We start from the raw sequence: 23,823 nt of genomic DNA, 5'->3' as shown, positions 1-23,823 counted from the left end.
GAGGCAGCGGGTGGTCCTCCAAGGGATCTTCTCTGACGCCTGGACCAAAGCATCTGCTAACTCCTGGACAGTCTGGGGTGCAACCAGGAGTTAGTGGATGGACGAGACATGATGTCCCCGATGTGCTCAATTGCATTCAGGTCTGGAAAGTGTGCGGGCCAGTCCATGACATCATTAGCTTCGTCTGGCAGAAACTGCTGACACTCCAGCCACATGAGGCCTAGCACTGTCTTACTTTAGGAGGAACCCAGGGCCAATCGCACCAACATGCGGTCTCACAAGGGGTCAGAGAATCTCATCTCAGTACCTAATGACAGTCAGGCTACCTCTGGTGAGCACATGGAGGGCTGTGTGGCACTCCAAAGAAATGCCGCCCCAAACCATACCTGACCCATTGCCAAAGCGCTCATGTTGGACAATATTGCAGGCAGCAGAGCATTCTCCACCGCATCTCCAGACTGTGTCAACAGTGACTATGCCAAGCTTGGTGTTCTACAGCAAATGTCAAATGTCTCGCACGGTTTTGGGCTGTCAACACAACTCCCACCTGGCGACCTCATGGAGTCTGTTTCTACCATTCTGAGCAGACGTGCACATTTGTGGTCAACTGGAGGTTATTTTGCAGGCCTCTTCCCGTTTCTCCTTGCACAAAGGAGGAGGCAGTGGTCCTGATGCAGGGTTGGCCCCCCTTCTATGGCCTTCTCCACATCTCCTGATGTACTAGCCTGTCTCCTGATGGAACTTCTACACAGCAAACCTGGCTACAGCTTGCATTGATGTGCCATCCTGGATGAGTTGCACTTCCTGGGCCACTTCTGTGGGTTGTAGACACCGTAGAAACCGTCAACCAGAAAACATAAGGACAGAGAAGTTGTCTGTGGTCATCACTTGCAGAACTACTCCTTTATTGGCGGTGTCTTTCTGATCACCTACTATTTCCACCCATTGTCTATTACACTTGCAATAACTGGAGAAGGTGCAACCTCCTTTTTATAGTTTTAACATATCTTTCTTATATTGTCTTATGTCGCAGTTTAGTTTTTATTTTTTTATTCTTAATTTAACTTTTTATACCACCGGAAAAAATTGCACTGTAATTTCGTTGTACATGTACAATGACAATAAAGATATTTCTATTTCTATTTCTACACTTATAAAAGAGGGAGGAAATTGAGTGTAGTGTGGAGAGTTGGATTACACAGAAGTGTGATTGAGTTTGTATATATATTTATGTTGAGAAATGAGGAGGTTCTCAGCCCCCCCTCTGACCCCACCCGTCATCTCTGTTTGTCTGGCAGTTAACACTCCTTGTCTATTGGTTCTCAGTGTTCTATTTCTGAATAAAACCCTGTTTTCTCATCGTGGTTTATGGATCACAGAGTCCTAAAGTTTGGACAAAATGGACACAAGAGACATGGCGAGGTCGCATTTCAGCTTTATTTTACAAAAACTCAAAGGAAAGCTCCTGAAGGTTCTCCTCATAGTGTCTGTTTGACAGGAGGACTCCAGGAAAAATACTCCTTACAAAAGACCACTCAGGAAGTGTGAATGAACTGTTTTTTCAGCACAAAACACTGGTTTGGTAACAAATGTAAAAACTTCTAGAAACAGCATTTCTCCTTGTCACACAGGAACAGAAAGCCCACCCAGAACCTCAAACCAACCAGGTATCAGAGGAACTGATGGCTGGTCCCTCAGAGGTCCTCATGGTCCTGCTTTTTGTCTCATTACTGGCTGTTCTTCATCGCCCTGCTGGAGTGGCTCTTCAGAACCTTCTGAAAAAGATCATCTGAAAGAACACACAGAATCACACCATAGACCCGCTTTGCTCAAACTGAACATCAGACACTCACCGTTCCTGAAGCTCCTGGAGTCCACCTGCAAAGCACAGAGAAAGGCGTCAGCGTTCTGCTGAGGGAGGTGAATGTGTTTCTCAAGTTCATGTGAGGGTCACAGGTGAAGCCCGTCCGTTCAGTGAGCCGCTCTCACCCTGAAGGACGCAGCTGATCTCATCTGAGCAGACGGTCCGTCTGCCTGCTCTCTGTCCACCTTTGGAGCTGCAGACACACAAACAGCAGAGCATCAGCACCAACCAGACTCACACCAGGTTCCTGCTGCTCCCCCTAAAGCACACGAAACACCATCAAACTCAGTTCCATTAACTGAACAAAAAAAAAGGATGAGGATTTCCAGATGCAGCCAGCTTTGTCATCATCATCATCATCATCATCATCATGTTCTTGTGATCTTATAGAGCATTCACACCAGAGCTGATTTCTTCTGACGGTCCTCTTGGTTTGTCAGGTATGAAAGTTCACCTGAACTCTGGACCAAACAAGAGAACTCCGGCCTACCAGAGTGGGGGTGTCTTTTCACCTGCAGATGAACTCTGGTCCGGTTCACCTCAGTGTGAATGTGGAGACGCACTTCATAGGCCAAATGGATGAAGAGGATCAAAAGGAGGAAATGAGGTAAGCTCCGTGTGCTTGGAGCAGAGAAAAAACTGTGCAAATCTGAAAAAAGGAGGAACTAAGAAGACATTTAAAAATATCTGTTGAGTAAACGTGGTGCTTTCTCATTGATTCAATCAGGGGATTGGTGGGACCAGCTGCTTTTCATCTTCTTGGACGTCTGTCCTGGCAACGGCTTGTTTGGACAAATGATCAGCTGTTGGAACTTGTTTTTTTTTTAGGTGGGGGGTTGTTCCACTTCAGTTTTTGAAAAAAAAAAACAGATAAAAGGGTAAACTCAACTTTATCAGAAATGGTGATGGAAACAACACTTAAAAATACAAATCTGTCTGAATGAAGGTGTAAAAACACTGAAACTTGCATGGGAACAAGTGCTCGCATCGACTGCCAGAAACCATTTCTACATAAAACTGCTGACAGTGACATAGCAGAAATTCTGGGAGGAAAATGATGTTCCCTGTTGTTTTTTTGTTCTGAGACCTGAATTAACCAGACTGGCTTTGTGTGGATCTTTGTCAAATCCAGGAGGAACCTCCAGTATGTTGCCTGAAAGATCTGATAGTTTCATTGCATCTGTTTTTTTGGGGGGATTTATGTTCAATATATCTTTTCCTGTTATTTCCTTTGCCTCCAACAGGACTTACTTTCATTGTTTGTCATAAAAGATTCAGAGCAGCAAAGCATAGATGACTGACAAGACACTCAAAGCAAGCTTCTGTGCAGAAATCCTGCAGACCTGTTTGTAATCTTGGTGGCCAGAATGTCTCAAGACCTTTAACATGGATTTGATCAACAGGTCTCCAGGATTTCTGAGGCCTTTAGTCACTTATTTTTACTGCGCTCCTTCCACGTTCCACTTTCAGAACACTTTCACTCCAAATAAGGAGAGATTTGAGCTGACAATAGAAACTAACCAGAGTGATAAAGCAGTGTTGTGTGTCTGTACTGAAGAGAAAACAACAAATCCCTTAAAGAGGTTCAGGTACTTGGACTGAAATCAGTGAAAAGCAGCAGATGGAACAAGATGAACCTGAAAATGTTGGGAAAAGTTTTAGACAATCATCTGAAGAGTCTGAAAGTTAGACTCACGCAGGGACTTGATGATGCTGTTGACGGCGTGAACGACCCCATTGGTCGCCATCAGGTCCGCCTCGACCACGGGGACCTTGTTGGCGTAGATGGTGTAGTTCCGCTAAAACACAAAGACGGCCCTTTCAGTGAAATCCACCATCGAGAACAGGACTCTTTGAACCAACCAGAGAGGAACCCTGACCATGTTCAGCTCTAGCTTCTCTCCCTGCAGAGACAGCAGTCTGACGTGAGAGCTGATCCCCCCGCTGACCAGCACGCCGTCCCCCACGTGCAACCGCAGCACGGATGACAGCTGCTGAGAGTTACCTGCAACATAAATAGACAGGTTGGCTCCAGGTCCACCTTAAACAAACCCCGCTTCACTAACAACTGCTAACAAGGACAGACAGGCTGTGGGGTCACATGACCTTTTTGTTTTTCTGCTCTGTACACTCTATCTTCAGAGGATATGATGTCACTCCATCCTGGACTTGTCAGACATGCAGAGATGGATCAATTGAAGTGTCAAGTGAGAGACAATTTGTCATTATGGCATTTTTGGCCTTTTTTTCTTTTAACAGCTGTAGTGAAGTTGCTAAAGTAGGTAAATGTCAAAGTGAAATTTTGAATTGATTTTTTGATTTGAAATGGTTTATTTCAAGCAATCAAATAAGAAAAAAAAGACGTATCAAACTTAGGATGATTAGACATTAAATTAACGATGGCTTGAAAGGGAGCGGAAGGAATCAAATTCATATAATCCCACCTGAAATTAAAGATTGTTACTAGTGTTAAAAGCAAAAAAAACCCTGAAACAAAACATGTCAAATACAGGTTTTTCTTTTTACCACAATCATTTGATTCTTTTTTGTGTTCAGCATGAAAAGAATATAAGCAAGACATTTTCTACTGCGTTACTGGCTGAACAGCACTGGGAGGCTGGTTCAGCTAACGTAAATCAATCTGTCTACGTCACTGTAAAAAACATCTAAAAGGTTCTGTTCCAAACAGAGTTACACTCACGCAGCAGCCTGCTTCGCTCCGCCTGGGGCATCTCCCTGAATGCCATGTCTGTAGGAGCAAAGAAGGTGAGCGCCCCCTGCTGGTTCAGCAGCTCCGTCATTCCAGCCGTCTGGATTGCTCCAACCAGCATGCTGCAAGTAGGAGGCAACAGGAAGTTTTAGTCACAGATATATTAGTCTTTTTTCAGAATAAACCAGCCTATCATCGTCCAACAGTGCTGACTCCATGTTTGTTCAGGAGAACTAGAACAGTTTTTGGTCTGGATGGGGGACCACTGTGTTCTTCTGATAACACCATATATCCTCTGAGAGGAGAAGAAACTGATGGACTAACGTCAATGAAGGGGCTCACCTAAAGCGATTATCAGCCTTCAGAACATCCATGATGGTACCCATTGGTGGAACAAGGACTTTGTCAACGGTGAACATGGAGGCGTGGCGTCCAACTTTGTCGTGTGCAGCGATGCAACTGTTCTCTATGCACAGGTTCTACATACACACAGGAAACACAGGTCAGAAAGATGTCCACTTTTGACAGGCAAGACTATTAACGAAAATATAGTCTAGAGGGGTTTATCTGCCCTGCTGGGAGAACCATGAAGATCCTAGACACCTACAGACCTCTGTCTGGGAAGAAATTAAACCAGATCCAGCTGTGGAGATCCAATCAGAATACAACCAGGTACACCATCAGCCGGTTATTTATAACCCTCTGTTCCAATCAGACAAACTACATTAAAGTTCTTGTTCTAAAAAGCTCCTATGACCCAGTCACATGGTCCTCGTGATCCAGTGAGACTGACAGATGCCGTTATTGAAGCTACTTGTAAGAAGCGACCATTCATTTGTCCAGGTCCTAAACCAGATGTGGATCTAGATTGAGGTGGTAAAGTCTCTAAACCACGTCCCAGAAAGGACCAGGGGTCAAAAGAAGGTGAAAAACTGAAACCATCAACAGAGATGCTGGAGATGCAGATGTCCGAACGTGCAGTGAAGTGAGGGATAGATGGATGGGGAAAAAGATGAGAGCCAGAATGGACGGCTAGATGAATTAAATACAGGTAATCTGTTTAAACTGATATTATCTGGACTGAGTTGGATTATCCCAATCTTAATGAATTGTATGCATGATGCTTTTTTCCATTTTTGAAGCACTTTGAGGCAACTTTAGAAGAGAAGTGGACTTTAGAAACTGTATTGAACTAAAGGATGGTCGGACAGGTGGATGGAGGGATGAACGGAAACATGCATGGATGGGTTTCTCACGTTTCTGTAGACAAAGACTCTGAGTTTAAGGCCCCCCAGCGTCTCCAGCTCCTGACCATGGTACAGAGACTTGGACGACAGCTGGTCCTTCAGGATGTGATTGGTCAACAGCTTTCGGAGGTCAGGACTCATTGTTTCGCTTCCTGCAGGGCGGGTGATCAGGCGGTTAAAACAAACACAAACAAACAGGTGCTCACACACTCGGGTGAGTGTCACCTTTGAAGGCCTCGTTCAGAGGAGCCAGCATGGTCAGAGCCTCAGAACCAGTCAACCGGGAGGACAGACCAGCGTCAACAAAAAACTTAGTGGCCGTTGAAACGGTTGAACCTTCAGCCAACTCCAGCAGTGTTTTAGCTGAAACACACAAACAAACCCAGATACTACACCTCACACCACTGTAGTACAAGTACTACATACTGTAACACTGATAATAATACAAATACAATCCTCATACTATTACTCATACTACAACTGGTTTTACAGTATCCATTTTTATTACAGATCTAGCACTGGTAACACACTTACAACTAATGTATATTCAAATGTTAGCACTGACATTTTATTAATATTACCAATACTAGTTCTAGTAATGGAGTTACAAATAATCATGGTAACAGTAACAGACGCCATTACTGATACTAACACAGTCAGAGTAGCAATTACCAAGAAACACTCATTCCATTTAGTGTTTACATTTTGTGCAGTGGCATTCGCCAGAGAACATTCTGGTGAGAAATCTGCATGACATTTTGGGGCGGATACCAGAGTGGCGCAAGCAGATGGGTAATACTGGGAAGACGGCTGCAGAAAGGATTGCCTGGTGGAGGGTTAGCGACGAATTAGTAGTACTGGTTTTAAGATAGATTATTGAGCAAAGACGAAACGGTGCATTTGTCACCAGGAAAATGATCCACATGGAAGCAAAGAGGATTTTTGATACAGAGGTTTATGATGCTTCAAAGAGAAAAGAAACGTTCGCAGAGCATACTACAATGTTTTCACTATTTCAATAAATTCTGTAATGTTCAACATTTTTTTTACCCAATTTCACCACAAAATGAAGCCTTTAACCATCACCATTCTGTCTGCAATGGAATAAAAGCGAGTCTCCAACTGATGCCTGTCTCTTCTAAATGCCTGCTGGCTGCCATATTTTTGGAATAAACGCCCGGGCTACTGAAGGCATAAGTACCAGTGTGAGCAGGTTCTGCCACATCCTATTGTATGTAACAGAATGATATTACAGGGTTCACACACAGCTACGGCGCTGCAGTACCAGAGTCCGGGATCAGCAGCTCGTTGATGTAGTGGATCACTCCGTTGGTTCCCAGCTTGTCCTTCAGGGTGACGATGGCCTTTCCATTCAGGGTCATCTGTTCTCCATCACAGCCCACCTCCAGAACAGTCCCCTGCAGAGTCTCCATTGGGGTTCCTGACACGATGGACTCGGCACAGTGTATGTGCTTAATGATGTGGTTCTTCAGCAAGTCTGAAGACAGAAACGGACTTTACCTGAGCTGTCACACTACAGCTGTCTGAAATGCATCAAACAGGTTTTGGAGGCACCTTTCAGGGCCACTGGGTCTCCCAGGATCCTTGTCAGGGTATCTGCAGGAATCTTGTTAAAGGCTTCATTTGTTGGAGCAAAAATAGTGTACTGATCTTCACCCTCCAGCATGGTGGTCAAACCTGCAGCAGCCATGGCTGTCTGAAAGACAAATGTAGGAAACCAGAAGTTGAAATTTCAGTTCCCCACAGCTGACCCAAAGACTTCCTTTAAGCCAAAGGCCACGGAATCAGAGAACTGCAGTAGATCCACCTTTTGAAAGGATTCTATACTGTCATCGGTACTGAGATTGACAGTAAATAATGTTTCTCCAAAGCTTTACAAGGATACGCCAAAAGTCTTTGTGGACTCGGCATACTCACTCTCAGCGTTTCCAGGTCGTCCTCGATGTCGACCATCACCTGCAGATCACTGCTGGTGGCCGTGATGACACGGTCGACCACGTGCACGATCCCATTGGTGGCGTGCTGATCAGGTTTGATGAGACGTGCACAGTTCACTGTGATGATCTGCGAGATGCGTGAAAGTGTGTCACTGCACAGACCACGTCCACCAGTGTGATGGATGTCTCAAGCACTGATACAGAGCTGGCACAAAGGGTCGATACGCTTCCACTGACTGTCAGGACAAAGTCAAGCTACAACATGGAGTACAGCATGATGTGACTGCAAGCTTGTCACATGCCATGCAGACAGTACACACTGCAAATATTTTAAGCTGTGTTTATTTCACGTTTTTACATTTCCAATCCGGATGTCATTTGTTCAAACATGTTATAATGTACCGGACCAAACCATCTTAAATCAAACTGATGGGTTGTAGCTTGTGTTTGCTGCCTCATTCAGTTACTTTTCAATGCCGTTAAATCTGGTGTTTAACAAGGTTCCAGACTTGGGCTAGATTTGTTTAATTAAGGTCACTGTTAACCATTTCTTTTCATTAATAAACATAAAACACTCAAGTGTTTTCATTCCTTTAGACTGGAAAGAATTAAGGGTGTAGCACAATCTTTTTGACATTGCAGGCTTAAATCAAATAAATTGATGAAAACAATCCTTGAATATCTGCCTTTTTTCTCATTTTGGCCAAAGATTATTCAGCGTTTTGGAATAAGCAACCGTGTTTTGCTAAGTTCCCACCCATCCCAAATTTGTAACGGTGTTGCGATTAATGGATAAATGATAAATCCATTTTTCCAACCAGACCAATCTGTAAGAAGCAAGTTCTTAATCGAATTAAATGGAATTGACCTAAACCATTACAAAATCATTTCAAAATAAAATAAATGGATTATATTGATATTGAAAAATACCATTTGGGTTGAGTCATGGGCTGTGTCCGAATCCCTACTCACTAGTAGTAGTTCGCCATTTTGTATTGCTGTCCGAGTCTACAATTCCAAAATCCAGTGCCCTAGAAATTTCCCAGAAGTCTTGGCGAAAAACCAGTTTGCATCGATGCTCATAAATATATACCACAATGCATTGCGTTTGAACAATTTTTGCAAAAAAAAGGTATTTAAATGTATTTTTTAATAAACCATGAACCTTTTTTATTTTCAGAATACATGAATGGTCATCACAAAGCGCTCATATCAATTTGATTTTTACTTCCTGAAATCGATGATGTCATATTTCCTGTTTAAAAAAAAAGTAGCATGTGAGCATGGTGTCCGAATTGTATTTAAAATCTAGGGCACTACGTCGTCCCGCACTATATCGTTTTTTAGTAGTTAGAGTAGGGAGGGAATTCAGACACAGCCATAGTTGGTTTGTTTTACTGTAGCGTAAAAACAACCAAGTGTCATCACAGCAGACAACACACACATGATGGAAAAACAAACAACTCTTGGAAACTAAAATGGGAATGGATTTGACATCCATTCTTGTTTACTTGTTTGTTTTATACATATATTTAATTTACACTTGATGATCTGATTATCTCTCTGAGTCAGAATGGTTGAAGTTTTTTTTACCAAAGATGTCCTGGATCCTTCATTTTAGGTCAGAGAATTAAAGGGAACCAAAAATGAAGGATTCGTATCAGCAATTATGATATGAATCGAATTGTTGCTAAAATGAATCATTAAATCCTACTTGACTTGAAGCAACAAGTAATAAATGTTGCATATAAAACAAATGACTTTTCTGTGTTTTCTCCCTATAAAATAAGTGTATTTTTTTACAACCTTTTAAATAAACTCTACACTTCCCATAAAAAGGTTTGTGTTGTTCAGAAGTGTCAGGTTCAGGAGGCCACCTCTGTCTGTTTCATTGCTGGACAGGGGATCTGCTTTGAAGCAAAGCCATGTGAGATGCTGCTGCTGTGTGTGTTTACCCCGTTTTTGTAGTGGTGGATGTGCACGGTTGAGTCCTGGTACATGGAGGTGAAGACGGAGCCGTGCTTCAGCTCCTCAGATGTCAGCCTTTGGTCTACCATGTGGTAATGAAGAGCGTTCAGCAGCTCGATGTTCACGTTGCTCACCAGGGCGTCCAGGATCTCCTGCAGCGGGCAGACCCTTGTGAGCATCATCATATCTAGGTCAATGTGCGTTGGTGTCTCCTACTGACTGTTGGCAGGTTGGCCCAGGCCCCATTGCTGGGAGCAAAGAACGTGAAGCTCCCAGGACCCTCGATCTCATTCCTTAGGTCGGCTCGCTCCGAGTACTGCTGAGTGGTGGAGGCTCCCGCTACGCCCAGAGTGTTGTAGATGTTCACCAGAGGCAGCGCTGCAGGGAAGGCAACAGTCATCAGAAGAAATTCTCGATCATCTCTTACGCTGGCTTGGGTCGGAGTTCCCGTGTCGTACCTGCAGGACAGCCTTTCTCTCCAGAAATCTTCTCGTAACCTGGACAGCACTCATATGTGATCACCCTGCAGGAACACAACACACATCAGTGGGTCCGCCCTCAGCTTTTCCGGGAGAAACACGTTAAGTCCAGAAAAATGGCCTCCTTCAAACCAGGAGACCATAAAGGCTTCTGTGAAAGATGATCACGTTATGAGCTCCTCCATCTTTCTCCAGTTTCTCCAAGGTCAACAGCAAAGAGCTTCCACTTACACAGTTTTACTCCACACATTTCACAGCCTGTCAGCTCTGGCTGCACACTGAACCTGGACCTCCCCTTGGATCTGGATCTGGAGCCAAACTTTGACGATACGTGACAACTTTACAATCCCCATGAAGGCGTCTACAGCCCATTGAAAGTCTTTCAGCTCTCAGGTTTTATAGTCCAAACAAACCTAAAACCACCTGCTTTTAAACTGAGGTGAGTCTGATCAGATAACGGAGCGCAGAAAGGGCTTCGAGCCTTTTATGGAGCTGAAACTGCAAGAAGGTGAGGAGCGGAGAATGACTGCCATTTTCCAATGACTGACATCCTGAAACAACATGTCTGACAGCTGACCTTCAGTCTGGAGACAGATCCTGAGCTGCTGTGTGGAGCTTCAGGCTGCAGTCTGAACAGGAAACAAGAGGTGAGAACTTCTCCAAGAGTTTTAGCTCTGCAGAAGCCACAGAATCCTAAATTATTGTTTTTATAGATTTGAGGAGGTCCAGCAGATATAGACGCCTCCTGCAGGTGGAACCGGCCTGGTTCTGAAGCCAAAAACTGAAGCTAAAACTAGAACATTCTGTCCTAAAGTTCATGCCAGGGAGGAGGTACAAAGAAGGACTCATATGGAACTAAATGGACTAGAAGAGGGGCAGGAGAACCCCTTATTCTGTGAGTTGAAACTCATCAGTGATGGCAGGTTTAAGAGCACAGGACATGCAGGATTTACAGGCATCAGGGACCAGAGGGAGCTGAGGGAAACCTGCTGAGATTCCAGCAGCATGTGGGCTGTAACGACACATGCATGCAGTGCACAGTCCTCACAGTCCTGGAGAGATTTCCATAATAAAAGTGCAGCAGTTGTCTGGCATCATAAAGCTCATTTCCTCTGAGAGAAGTGGAATCTGGCCTCAGGGTTTTGTCAGAGGCATAAACGTGTCCTGACTGCATGAGATGAGAGGTTTGTTTGACATTTCATAATTCTCCCTGGATTATGACAGCATTTACTTGAATAAAGTTTAGACTAAATGTCTTTGGGGTCTCCAAAGTCTTGATAAGGAACACAAGGAAAGCTGAAGCAAGCAGAAGAAGCACCTTTAGGTCTCTAAATGTTTGTTGAGACAAAGTTCTGCAGAACATGATTCAGACTCAGAGATGAGGAGGATGTTCCTGCTCACAAAGTCAGAAAACATCTGTGTTGAATCTGAAATGCAAACTAAACTCCGTAGCGTCTGTGGAACAAAAGGACCTGCAGGTTCAACTTAGTTCTGAGCATTTGTCATTCAGGTCTAGCAGACGTCTATAGTCTGAAGATTCCAGTTTGAAAGAACGTGATGCAGCAGTGATCTTCATCATGTACTCTAAAGACACATGAGACCAAACATGCCCAACAACAGCAGCTGTCTGGTACAACAGAATGTGTGGCCCCCCTCTTAATCTAACCATGACCAGCAGAGAGGAACCAAAGAGAAGCAAAGATCTCAGGTCCAGACCTCCAGACCTCAGGTGTTGTAATTGATCTCCAGGGAGCTGCAGAAGGAAGCAAAAATCCTTAAAGCGTCAAACAGAAGCCATGACTGGAAGCTCCTGCTGCAGACAGAGGATGACAATTTCAACACAATTCTGGAGATTTTTCTCTGTGAAGGAGCGTCAGTTTGTCTCCAGTCTCAGTGTGAGGATTCATCCTTGTTCCAAGGAGGAGGAACTTTTATTTTCTCATCAACGGGACAGAAAATCCCAACGATTCAGTTCAAACCTCGATTTTTGTTGTTTCAGTTCAACAGATGATCCGTGTTTTCATAAAACAGCAGCAAAATATAAAAAATGTGGGAAAAGTATTTTTTTAATTCGCTTATAAGCCAATAACAATGAGGAAAACACTTTTAATTGGCTCATACTAAGCCCGGTGCAATGAAATAAAACAATAAATAATAAATTCTTAAAGTTAGTGTTTGACACTTTCAATGTAAACATATGTAAATGTATGGAGTGCAGATGCAATGATGCACTCTCATGATTCAATTCAAAACATACAGTTAGCTTTTAAATTATGGCATCCCTACAGAAAAAAAATCTGTAGATTTAATAAATCAAACTAAACATGAAGGAGGAGAAAAGCTTTCTAACATCCTAAAGCAGGGGGGTCAAACTCATTTTCACTGAGGGCCACATCAGCATAGCTGCTGTCCTCAAAGGGCCAGATATAACTTATACATGTAACTAAATCTAATGAAAAATTAATCTAGCTACTCCTTAATCTTGCTTGTTACTTTAACATAAATCCTTTTACAATTGATTCTGTCAGGTTAGGTTATGTGGACAGTGTTTAAGTTCCTAATATACATTGCCCAATTCCATATTTCAACTTCGATTCCCCCTGGATATGAATAAATACACACCTATTTTTATTTTTTATTAAAAGAAATGAAAAACTTTTATGCTCTCGCAGTCCACATAAAATGACATGGAGGGCCACATTTGGCCCACGGGCCTTGAGTTTGACACATGTGACTTATAGGAACCTAAGCAAGACAGACTAATCTGATGAAGACGTTAAATATTAAAGTTATTGTTCAGCAGGAAATCACCAAATGAAAAGCTGGAGCTTTGAGGTGAAGGGCCTCCTCTGCTGAGAGACTTTTCATCAGTATCCCCTCCAGCAATCATCCCACTGAGAAAACACCGTCATGAACTTCCCTGAGGTCCGAAAGAACCAAAACTTCCCCCATTTCTGCTGAAAACTGTCAGCTTCCATCAAAAACAGCCACAGAGGAGGTCAGGTCTTATTTCAGAGGAGAGTCAGGCCGCCTCCTTAACCGAGTAAGAGCCTCCGTCTGCAGACGGAGAGAAGCTCCAGAGCTCCTGTGGTGAATGTAAACAGATGGAGATCAGCTACCGTGTGAGCGAGCGTGCTGGCACACACTGGACTGATTATCAGAGCAGATGGAAACTTCACTCCCGTTTGTTCTCCACATAAACAAAGATGGCTGCTGTGGATTTCTGACAAAACAAACAGAGTGAGGTCGCAGTAATTCAGCCGGCGGGTCAAGCCGCTCAAGGGGAACATTCCAGAAACATCCAGCAGAGAAAATATGAGTTTAACGACAGTCAGGAGCCACGGCGAGCAGCAGCAGAGCGCCGGCTGGCGGAAACACCATCCTCTGATTCAGACCTGAAGCTGCTCCAAAGTAAACCTGCAGCTTCACAGAAGCTTCAGTCACATTTCAAGGTCGTAAAACAGTGAAAACCTAACAGGAACTTCTCAGAGAAGCCTTCATGGAAATCTCTCCCAACAGCAACCTCCGTTTCAAACCATGTTTGGGCAACTGACGGATCTCTAGAGTGAAAGCAGACAAACAGGACATACCCATAATGCAGCCCTGTGGAACACCACCTTCATGTCTGCACATCAAACCCGTCCCTCGTGCTTTCACACAAAACCACAAAGAAGTGATTTAATGACGCCTCCTTTCTTTAATCGCTTAGAGATACTTCACAGTTTGAATGTAAAACTGTTAATAGACATTCTTTCTAAATAATGCAGGTAAACGTTTGCACATGCATTATTTAAACCAGCATTTTCCTCACACGACTACTCATAAATACCCCCCCCCCCCCCCATCCCAAACCCCAGGTTAAAAACTGCAACAATGAGTTCCAGTCCTCCCTCACCAGCTTTCTGCTGATTAGCCGACTCAAGTAATTCCACGTCCTGTTAGACTGAACACACCTGATTTAGGTGCTCAGCATCAATCAGTGCAAGAACTGAAAAACAAGCAGGACCGTGGTTGGCCACAAAAAAAGAGAGCAGAGGGAAGGTGGACAGGTAGGAAAATGCTCAATTTTAGGACTGTAACGATTCTTTTTAACTATTCGATTCAATTCATACCATAATTTGTGGTTGCTGATACCATTCATAGTCAATATCGGTTCATTTTGAACGGTCCGATTCACTGACCTAAAATGGATCCAGGACGTCTTTATCCAAAACTTCCACCAGTGAGACTCAGACAGAAATAGCTGCTACTGAACAGAGATTCTTGGATTTCTTCCAGATCATCAAGTGTAAATTAAACGAGTGTCCAAACAAACAAGTAAACTAGAATAAATGTCAAATCCATTCACATTCTAGTTTCCTAAAGTTCACCACTGTTGTTTTTCCACATCCACAGAATCCAAAGGGAACATTCTTAGAACATTCTAGACACTGGACGGTCACATGTCTGTGGACAGGAATGATGGATGATAATTTTTTGCTGACATCATATGTCTGTTGTCCGCTGTGAAATGTATTCATCGATGAATTGTTACAGAATTGTTACAGAATTTGGGGGGGGGGGGGGGGGCTTGTTTGTTATAATTCAGACACAAAATGTGTTCAAGCATCGATAGGCAAACATTCATCATGCATGAGTGTGTCATCTTTCATGCGTAGCAAACAGGAACCAGAATGAAAAGATGATGTCAGACAGCGATCTGCAAAAACGGTTGGAGAAATGAGCAGAAGACTAGACAGTGTTTGCTGCAGCGTTCTTCCTGTGAACTGAAGGAACGTCAAGGGAGTGAAGCCCAGGAGACATCAACAGCTGACAGGATGAGAACATGGCAGCAGAACAGCTGCTTTGACTTGACTCAACTTAATATTTCTGTCAATAAGAAAAGGCAACATGGGTTCCCCTCATGAAGCTGCTCTTACTTTCTGGGTTTATCTGTTCTTGACTTTTCTCCAAATACTTTAAATAAAGAGGAGCAGAGAGGAGGAGCTCTGATGTCCAGACAGGAGGATCCTTTTGGACCGCTCAGAGAACCCCCTCTTCTTCAGCTTGGGGGGAACTCAGCCTCGACACCCACCCTGAGAGACTCTCTTGATTTGCTCAGACTTTTAAAGGAGGAAATCAGGAGAAAGGAGAAGGGTCCCTCTTTCAGGTGTTTGTGGGCGGGGCTCCAAGGACAGCACCTGAACATCTGGCTGACGCCAGAGCCATCCTCAAAGATGCAGACATGATCTCAGAGTTTAAACAGCTGGGTTCAGGAGGGTGGGGGTGTTATGAGTGTTCCTTGTGTGGCCCTCTGACCTCTCCCACAGAAACCCCCAAACTCAGAGCAGCACAGACAAAGACAGGTCTGTCCCGCTGAAAACACCCCCACACTGACTCTCCCCACAAACTGTGTCTGAGTCTGTGCTTTCGTATGGTTTGAGTCCGCCTGGTCGGCTTCTCAGACAGCTTCTCTTCTCGCATCAGTCTACTGAAAAAAGTCCGATTCTGATAGAAAAAGTCTGGAGGAAACCAGGAAGGATCAGAGGAGGATGAGAGAGACCACAAGCAGGAGGTGAAGAAAGAAGAGTAGAAAGATGTGAAAGGAGAAGAAGGAAACGAGAAGCAGATGAAGCCAAATTAAAGAGCAGAATGCAAACACGGCAAATGAGGAACAGATGAAGGCTTTGACCACCGAACTGCTGAGGCAGCTGTTTCCATGGAAACCCACCCGTGGGTTTGTTCTGAGAGGAAAAAAGTTTATTTACCTGATTCCAAAAGTGCAGCAGGAACAGTGACATCACTCTGCTCCGCCCCCAACTCACACGAACCTGAATCATCAGACTGAGAACATCTCAGAGATTAACCAATCACCTGACAGAATGGAGCCTCTGGCCTCCACAAAGGTTTTCTCCCTGAGGATCAAGAACCAAACAGGGAAGGAGAAAAGAGCCCAGAAACCCGAAGCAGCCTAACTGACTCCCTTAAGTTCCCCTTAAAGTAACTTCGATGAATAAAACCTACAGCTTCTCCATTCTGGAGCTCATTTCCAACGCAGCCTGAAAAAGGGAAATGTATGGCCCCTCTTCATCCAAACTGCTTCAAAGCTCCACAATGCTTTGATGAAACAAACAGAACCAGAGATCCGGTCCGGTGTCACCAAACTGCAGGAGCAAAAATGTCTTTCCCTCTTGGCTGCAGAAACATTATAATAACAAACTCTGTCCACAGAGTTTGACAAAGAATTGATGGAAAAGAGCCGCTTTGAAGAAAACCAGCAAACCTTTGAAGAAGAAGTAGAATGTTCTGTTTCTTTGGGACAAGCTGTAGGACTCCATAGCATGCATGAATGCCCCCCCCCCACCAACACACACCTGGTTTGCATCTGAGAAGAGGAGCAATGATCAAACCTTTTGTCCCTGCTCTTTTGGAAGTGCTGTAGCCTGAAAGGAACTATTTACAAAGAACCATCTGCAGCTCCTCAATACACCACATTTACCCAGAGGACATTTGCAAACTATTTTATGATTGCTGCTTCTTCTGATTCATGCTGTGATTGTTTGTATTTGCCTCCAAACCCAAAGAGCATTGTTTCCTTTTGGTTCTCTTCTTCTTTTCTGTGGTCTGTCGACAAAAGTCCATCTCCATTCAGTGCTGTCCACCAGGCAGCTGGCTAGTGCTGACCGGACGCTCCGCTGCCCGGTGGACAGCTCAGTTGTCCACCGGGCAGCCTGCTGCAGCCAGCCCACTGAGTGTCCACTTAAGCCAATGTGGGCAAACAGGTGGGGCCACCATGGAAACTGTGGACAACCCCATCTGGGGCCCACATTTTCTGCCCACTTTTAAACCATATGGGGCCCACCTGGCCTTGCTGGCTGGGTTTATTTATAAAGAGCGCTTCTCGTGCAATGCGCACTTCGGGCTGCACAATTCACGAGTCCCTCATTCTCAAGAGGGTCTCAGGGTCTCACAGGAAAACGTTGGTTTGGGCCAGGGTTCAGGAAAATAGGAGGACCATCAGAGGAGACCAGCTCTGGATCAGACCAGGACCAAACAGGGACCAAAACCAGATTAAACCAGAAGTAGAACTGCCAAAGGGAATGCTTCATTGACTTAAGCTCCAACTTCAGCATCACAGGAGCTTTTTAAAGGTTTGATTCCTAAAACCGACAAAGAACCTCTGCCTGGTGTCTTCCTGAAAACCCCCTTGGCTATCATTGGGACACATGGAGGAGCAGAAAGTTGTAGATCTTTCTGGATGATGGTGGATTAGTCTCACTAAGGTTTAGCTCATGTGTGAAGTTGGATCTCTGAAAGACAGTGGAAGTGATGGGGTTCTTTGATGGGAAGGAAGGAAGATCTGAGTTTTATCAGCCAATCAAACAGCAAATAGCTGGGTTGTGTTTGAAAAGAAGATCTAAAAAATAAAGTCCACCAACTTCTCCAGCGTCCCCTCAAGAGCAAGATCTGGCCTTTTTAGGAAGAACATGGAAACTTTGGAAAATGTTGAAGAGGAAACAGAAAAGGAGACAAATTTAGATTTTTCTAAATACTTTGAAGTCACAGATGTGTGATAAACTTTCAATGTCTGTTTTGTTGGATCACCTCAGAGAACAGAAGGCTTCTGATGCTAAAGGTGTGTCCTCCGTTCTCTACAGTTGTTGTTTTGGCTCAGAATGGTGGGGTTCTGTGGAAACATGAGTCCGTCCCTGAATCCTTCATGAGACCCCCCTCATCTTCCTCCCTGCGCTGACGCATTCACCTCTCTGCAGGGACGCAGCGCTGCAGCGCTTGAGTGTGGCTCAAGAATGTGTTTATTCAGTCCCGCAGGTGTGCACTCGTGCATGCTGGTCCACTGAAGCAGGGTTCAGCTTTCAGCTCGGGTCCTGAAGCAGAAATGCTCCACGCCTCTGTGCACAGTGTGCTGCTCCTCTGCAGCTTTGAGCTTCAACATGAAGACTGATCCACACGCTGAGCAGCTCCGGTACCTGCTGGAGCCGTTAAAACGACCGATCTCCACAAATCGGTTAATTTTCATCAACGTGCTTCATCACAGCGTGTTCTCCTGATCTGAATCTGAGACTCTGTGGCTCATTTTCTCACTTTCAGACTGAAACCAAAAGATCAATGTGTTTTGCATCCTAGCTGACTTACCTTCACTCATCATGCTTCACAGAAACATCATTCCAAATGTTTTTAGCACTTTGATTTTTGAGACTAAATCAATATTTGACAGAAGGAAAAAGACTTGAATTGAAAGTTAACTTTCAAACATGTGAGCATGGCATTTATTCTCAATGGATCCATGTCACCTGCTCAGAGAAGGTCCTCATGAAGCTCCACCTCTGAGCTTCTCTGCAGCTCAGGATCAAATGAGCCAAAGCGACAGAGACGCTGCAGGAAAATACCTAAAGTTTAACAAGTGAAAGATGAGGAAAACGCTTAATCCCGACTCAGCGTGAATCCACTGACTGCTGCGGCCCGACCCGATGGTTCTGTTAGTGAGGAAACCCTGAGAGCCTTCTGGATTAGGAATCATAGAAGCAGAATAGTGAAGATCCATTCTGCGGTTGCTTTGTTTGTGTTAGAAGTTGAAACAAACACTTCCATTCAACATTATTCAAGGAGAAAACTCTGGACAGCCTCAGTTTGTTTTGGGGATCCACCTTTAACTTCCAGATTGAAACCCATTTTAAAATACAAAAGTCAATGGAACCAGTTCAGCTTATCTGGAGACCACAGGGCAAATCAATCTCCATTCCTTAAAAAAAACATCCTCAAAACATTTGTTTTATTATATATAGCCTATAAAGGACAACAGACTGGTGACCTGTTCAGGGTGCACCCCGCCTTCACCCAACAGTAGCTGGGACAGGCTTCAGCAAGCCCTTGACCCCAAAAGGGGATCAGTGGATAGATGGATAGATGAGTATAGCCTATATAATTATCATAAGCCTTTTTTTTTTATTTGACATGTACATTATGGTTAAACAGTTGATTTGTGGTTTTAAAATGACTTAACCTATATTTGCCCCAACTGTTCGGCTATTTTTGGAACAGTTAGGTTTCTGTTACGTCATATTTCGCCAGAGATGAGAGGACTGTTGAAATAGACGGGGCCTTCAATCAAACCAGTGGGTGATGTTCCTCATAGTCTGTCCATCATCCTTAGCTTGTGTTTTGCTCTTCTGTTTTAGAAAAGAGGAGTTTAACTGCCCCAAACCGTTCTTGGAGCATTAAGGGGTTTAAATCGTCAGAGAACAGCTGTCCGAGTTTGGGTTTGGGTGAGGCATTGAGGTGCTTGACACAGATGTGTTTCAGGTGTTTGTGGACAGGCTGAGGCCGTGACTGAGGATTTCCACACACAACCACCAAGACTCGGTTCTTATTCTGGTTTTGGTTAAAACAGTTCAAAAATCCTGTCAATGATCTGCAAAAACCAGCCATCTAGAAAGGGTTTACTAGTCAGGAGCGAAGAACTGGGATTGGTCGGATTCCAGACCTCCTCTCTCATTTCAGTCTGGATTAAGCCTGATGCATCGGATATTTCAGGTCTGGATTACAGAGATGACCCAGACGTTTGTCCAAACCACTACAAAAACTTACCTTTGGGTATGAGAACCTTCACTGACAGTTTGGGTTTCATTAAACTCTGAAAAGGATGTATGATTTAAAGTTCTGTCAGCTGGGTTTGGCAGGAGTAAGGTCAGACTCACGTGGGTTTGCCGCAGATCTTCCGGTGGTACCACTGTTTGCAGTTGGTGAAATATTTCTTGTCAGAGCCTTTAACTTGCTGCATGGCACAAACATTCGGTCTGAAACAGAGCAGACGAGTGAGTCAGAGAGTTCAGCACACGTGCACACGTGCACACGCACACACAGCCCAAGACTGGATCAAGGAGCTGGAACCAGGGACTGGACCGTCCCACACTGTATCATGAATACAGACCTGACATCTGGCCTGGAAACAGGCAGAAATCATCCAGCATTAGCTTAACTTCCCCTTGTTTGGCTTTTTTTACCTTATTGATTTTCTCTGACAGACATTTATCCCTTCTAGTTTCATTGAAAGACAAGATTCAAACTGAGAACAGATGGTTCTTTAAATCTGGGAGTCATCTTCTTTAAATGTTCATATAAACTGAGGAACGTCTTGTTCCTTAGTTTTATATATCTGCTGTTGATCATTGCTGTGATTTTGTTCAGTATTTGTTTTGAAGTTCAACATTAGAGGCTTTTTTTCAGCTGCAGCTTTAGTTTTAGTACCATTTCATTTAGACTTTCAGCAGTTTTCTTCACATGTTTTATTCAACTTTTCTCAGTCTTTCAGTTAAAGCAGTAGTTCTGTCCTGTTAGTTAGCATTTGAAGCATTTCCTTTTAAACCCATTGATTTGAATAAAAAGATTTTTTCCATTTTATCCAGTTTCTCCAAAGCCTTTGACATTTATTATTTTATTTGGTGTTAATGTTGTCATTTTAAAGTTTACAATGTTTTTGGCATTGTGTCTCTGTCTCCAAAGGTTTTATTTGCCTCGTGGATGTTTCAGCTGTTTTGGCATTATTGAACCTTTCCCTCACAATTTGTGTTTATTTTCATTTTCATCCTCTGAAGTCCCACTCTGATCACCTTTTGATCTATTTTCAAAGCGTTCCCAGGGGTCTTTTAATTATGATTGTCAGTTTTAGCCCAAATCCAAAAACCTGTGTCTTTTTCTAGGACATAGTTTCTGCAGAGCAGCAGAAGTTCATTAGAAATTCACCTCTGAGTTGTGGACGGGACTGTTGGCGCAGAGCAACCCTGCCCGTCCTTCTCGTCACCCATAACTGAGAGCTCTCTGTTTACACTCTTCCGCTAACTTACAGCCACTCACAACCCCAACATAACATTATTTCTGCAACAAATATTGGAGCTATCCAGTCGTACAGTTCTGATCCAGATTCCAGCTCAGACGAGGAAAACAAAGATGTTCATGGATCTATCGGTGGACAGGTGGACGAATCAGAATGGAGTGGAGCAGGGAGACTGCATATTTTCGTCGTCACTGCTTGTCACAAACTTTTTCTAACACCATTTTTTCATCTGCTCTTGAATCAAAATTTTTTAACTAAACTAAATACTAGAAAATGAAATATGCATCTTTATTTTGTTTATTTATGTCCTCCATCGTGAGAAAAATGCTACAAGAACATGTTAAAAACACCATTTTCATTGGAGTGGGTCTTTGAACTAAAATTGGATTCTACATGTCACTTGAGAACTAGTATTTTCATTATTCTAAGCCTTCAGTGTCTCAGAATGGCTCTAAATTTGGTTGTGGAAGAAGTTGTGCTATTGATCAACCAATAAAAACTGTTTCCTGATATTTGTTGATCACTTTTGATATAAAGTAGCAAAACGTTTCAGAAATAACTTAACATTCAGCAGCTAGTTAGCATTTTTATTTTAATATCTGGCATAATTTAGTTTCCTCACATGTTTATTTTTTACATTCTCCAGTCTAATCCAGCATTCAGTGGATAATTCCAGCACTGTCCTGCTACATCTGTGTTCCAACAGCTTCAGCTACAACAACAGAAGATGTGTTGCCCTTTAAATTCCAGAAGCGTTTGGGACTCACTTGACTCAGAACCCCAACCCAAACTTTACATTGACCCTGCAGCTTCCCATGATGCCTCTCAGGTAAACAGAATAGAGTTTAAAGGAAGGAAGGAACACTCCTGCTGCTACAAAATGGACTTGAAGAAGTTGGAAGGATTCTGCTTTGACACATTTAGACTCCAAAGTGTGATATAAAGGCTGGACTGGATTTATAATCTTATCATTTAAATCGTCTTTTAAAGAAAATCATAAAAACACATGATCTTTTTTTTACATGTATGATGATCATTCTCATATACTTTTAAAAGTTTATTGTTCCTTAGATCAGTTGTTTTCTACCTAAAAATCTTAATTCGTGCATAAAAAGTGACCGAATTGATCAAGAAACAGTTTTGTCAAATGTCCAGGACGCAAAACAAGACATTACAAGTTCGAATGAACCCAAAGTTGGACCCGAGAGGGGCGTGGAGGGAGGGGAGGGGGTTTCGGAACCGCGCAGATGGCCAACGCTGTTCCGATCCGCTTCCCCTCACCTCGGTTCGGCGGGACACTCACCCCTGCTGCCGGCCTCGGATCCGGCTGTGCTGCAGCACCGTCTGGTACGGAGACCGGGCCACGCACACGGTCAGAACCAGGGACAAAGCCAGAACCAGCACACACGCCCTCATCTTCAGAAAACTCTGGCGCTTCTCCTCTTCCTCTTCTCCAATGCTCCTCTCTGCAGACCCTGCAGGAGCCGCCGGGGTCCACTTTATACCCCAAAAGGAGGAGGAAGAGGAAGATGAGGAGGAGCCAACAGACAGATGTGGAGGAGGCAGCTGGCTTCAAAGAGGAGTCACTCCACATCTGCAGTGTCCCTGGTGACCGCGAGGGGGCGTGCGGCTGTCTAACTTTCTAATGACCTGAGAAACTTTCTAAAGCAGCTGAATCCGAGTGTTATCACGCAGGACATCAACAATAAAATGACTCCTGACTAGGATGCTCTCGCAGAAACACTTAGGGTGTCTTCAGACCAGTTCATTTAGGACCAGAGTTCTGTTCCCACATTGCTTTGGACTGAGTGCCGGCATGAAAACATTCATGTGACTTCTGCTCAGGACCTAACAAGCAGAGACCCTCAAGAGGTGGTCTAGTACATAAACAGTGTGAACATAAACCAGTCCTGATCCGGCCCAACTCACCAAGTTTTTTGAAACTGACAGAAAAAGAAACTAAAATCATTTAAAAATGGACAAACCTGATAAAATACTCAGTCAGCTGTTTGCAGTCAGATCTTCATGGTTTCGTATACCTATTTTTACTTTTTTAAATAATTAGCTGAAATATTAAGCTGCACGGGGTCCTGTGGTTAGTGCTCTGGCCTCTCAGCAAAAAGGTCCTGGTTCAAATCCCTTTCTGTGTGGAGTTTGCATGTGTGGGTTTTCTCTGGAAAACTCCTCCCACAGTCCAAAATCATGATTCATATCATTGGTTACTCTAAAAAGGTGTGCATGTGAGTGATTGTGTGGCCCTGTGTGCAGACTGGTGACCCGTCCAGGGTGTATCCCGCTTTCCCCTGACAGTAGTTAGGACAGGCTCCATCATTGACAGATGGATAGTTGAAATTCAAAATCATTTATAGAAGAATGTATTTTTATCATCTGGATAAGATAACCCCTGTGCCTCCATGATAGCTGCGTTGCCTCACCCTCATCATTTCTGGTCAGTGGGCCGCAATCCTCACACATGCTTCTGCTCAATGTTAGAGCACTAACAAGAAGGTAAATGAGAATCTAAAGTGATCAAAAACAAACAAAAAAACCTTCAGACTGCTCTGAGTCTGGATCAATGAGGGGGCAGACAGGCTCTCCTGGTGTAATCACATCGCTGCTTTTTTTACTACAACCTCTAAGTTATTATCAACCAATCGGCAACTCTAGCTTTAATTATAGGCTTTGTGTATTTTAGATCAAATGCTTAGCCTTGCCATGCTTTGACCAATGAAATGATGACTTGCAGCTTATAGTTCAGGATAATCT

General features: G+C 43.7%; 1 protein-coding gene across 1 annotated transcript; it reads right to left on the bottom strand.

The window, feature by feature from the left end:
- Positions 1 to 1,418: 1,418 nt before the first annotated feature.
- On the bottom strand, positions 1,419 to 22,652 carry tgfbi (transforming growth factor, beta-induced). Its single transcript, XM_004086483.5, has 17 exons — positions 22,361 to 22,652; positions 19,922 to 20,020; positions 10,206 to 10,270; positions 9,968 to 10,125; positions 9,735 to 9,899; positions 7,760 to 7,906; positions 7,397 to 7,538; positions 7,107 to 7,319; positions 6,047 to 6,184; positions 5,831 to 5,973; positions 4,917 to 5,053; positions 4,566 to 4,696; positions 3,745 to 3,869; positions 3,561 to 3,663; positions 1,990 to 2,057; positions 1,854 to 1,878; positions 1,419 to 1,789 (listed from the first exon to the last, which is right to left on the bottom strand). Exons 1-17 carry the CDS (start codon positions 22,471 to 22,473, stop codon positions 1,728 to 1,730), a joined length of 2,034 nt encoding a protein of 677 aa, XP_004086531.1. The 5' UTR covers positions 22,474 to 22,652; the 3' UTR covers positions 1,419 to 1,727.
- Between the last annotated feature and the right edge of the window lie 1,171 nt (positions 22,653 to 23,823).

The sequence above is a fragment of the Oryzias latipes genome, chromosome 10 (assembly GCF_053564925.1).
Source record: "Oryzias latipes strain Hd-rR chromosome 10, Olatipes_Hd-rR_3.1".
Lineage (NCBI taxonomy): Eukaryota > Metazoa > Chordata > Actinopteri > Beloniformes > Adrianichthyidae > Oryzias > Oryzias latipes.
The sequence above is the reverse complement of the archived record's forward strand: the minus strand, read 5'-3'. Positions and strand labels throughout refer to the sequence as shown.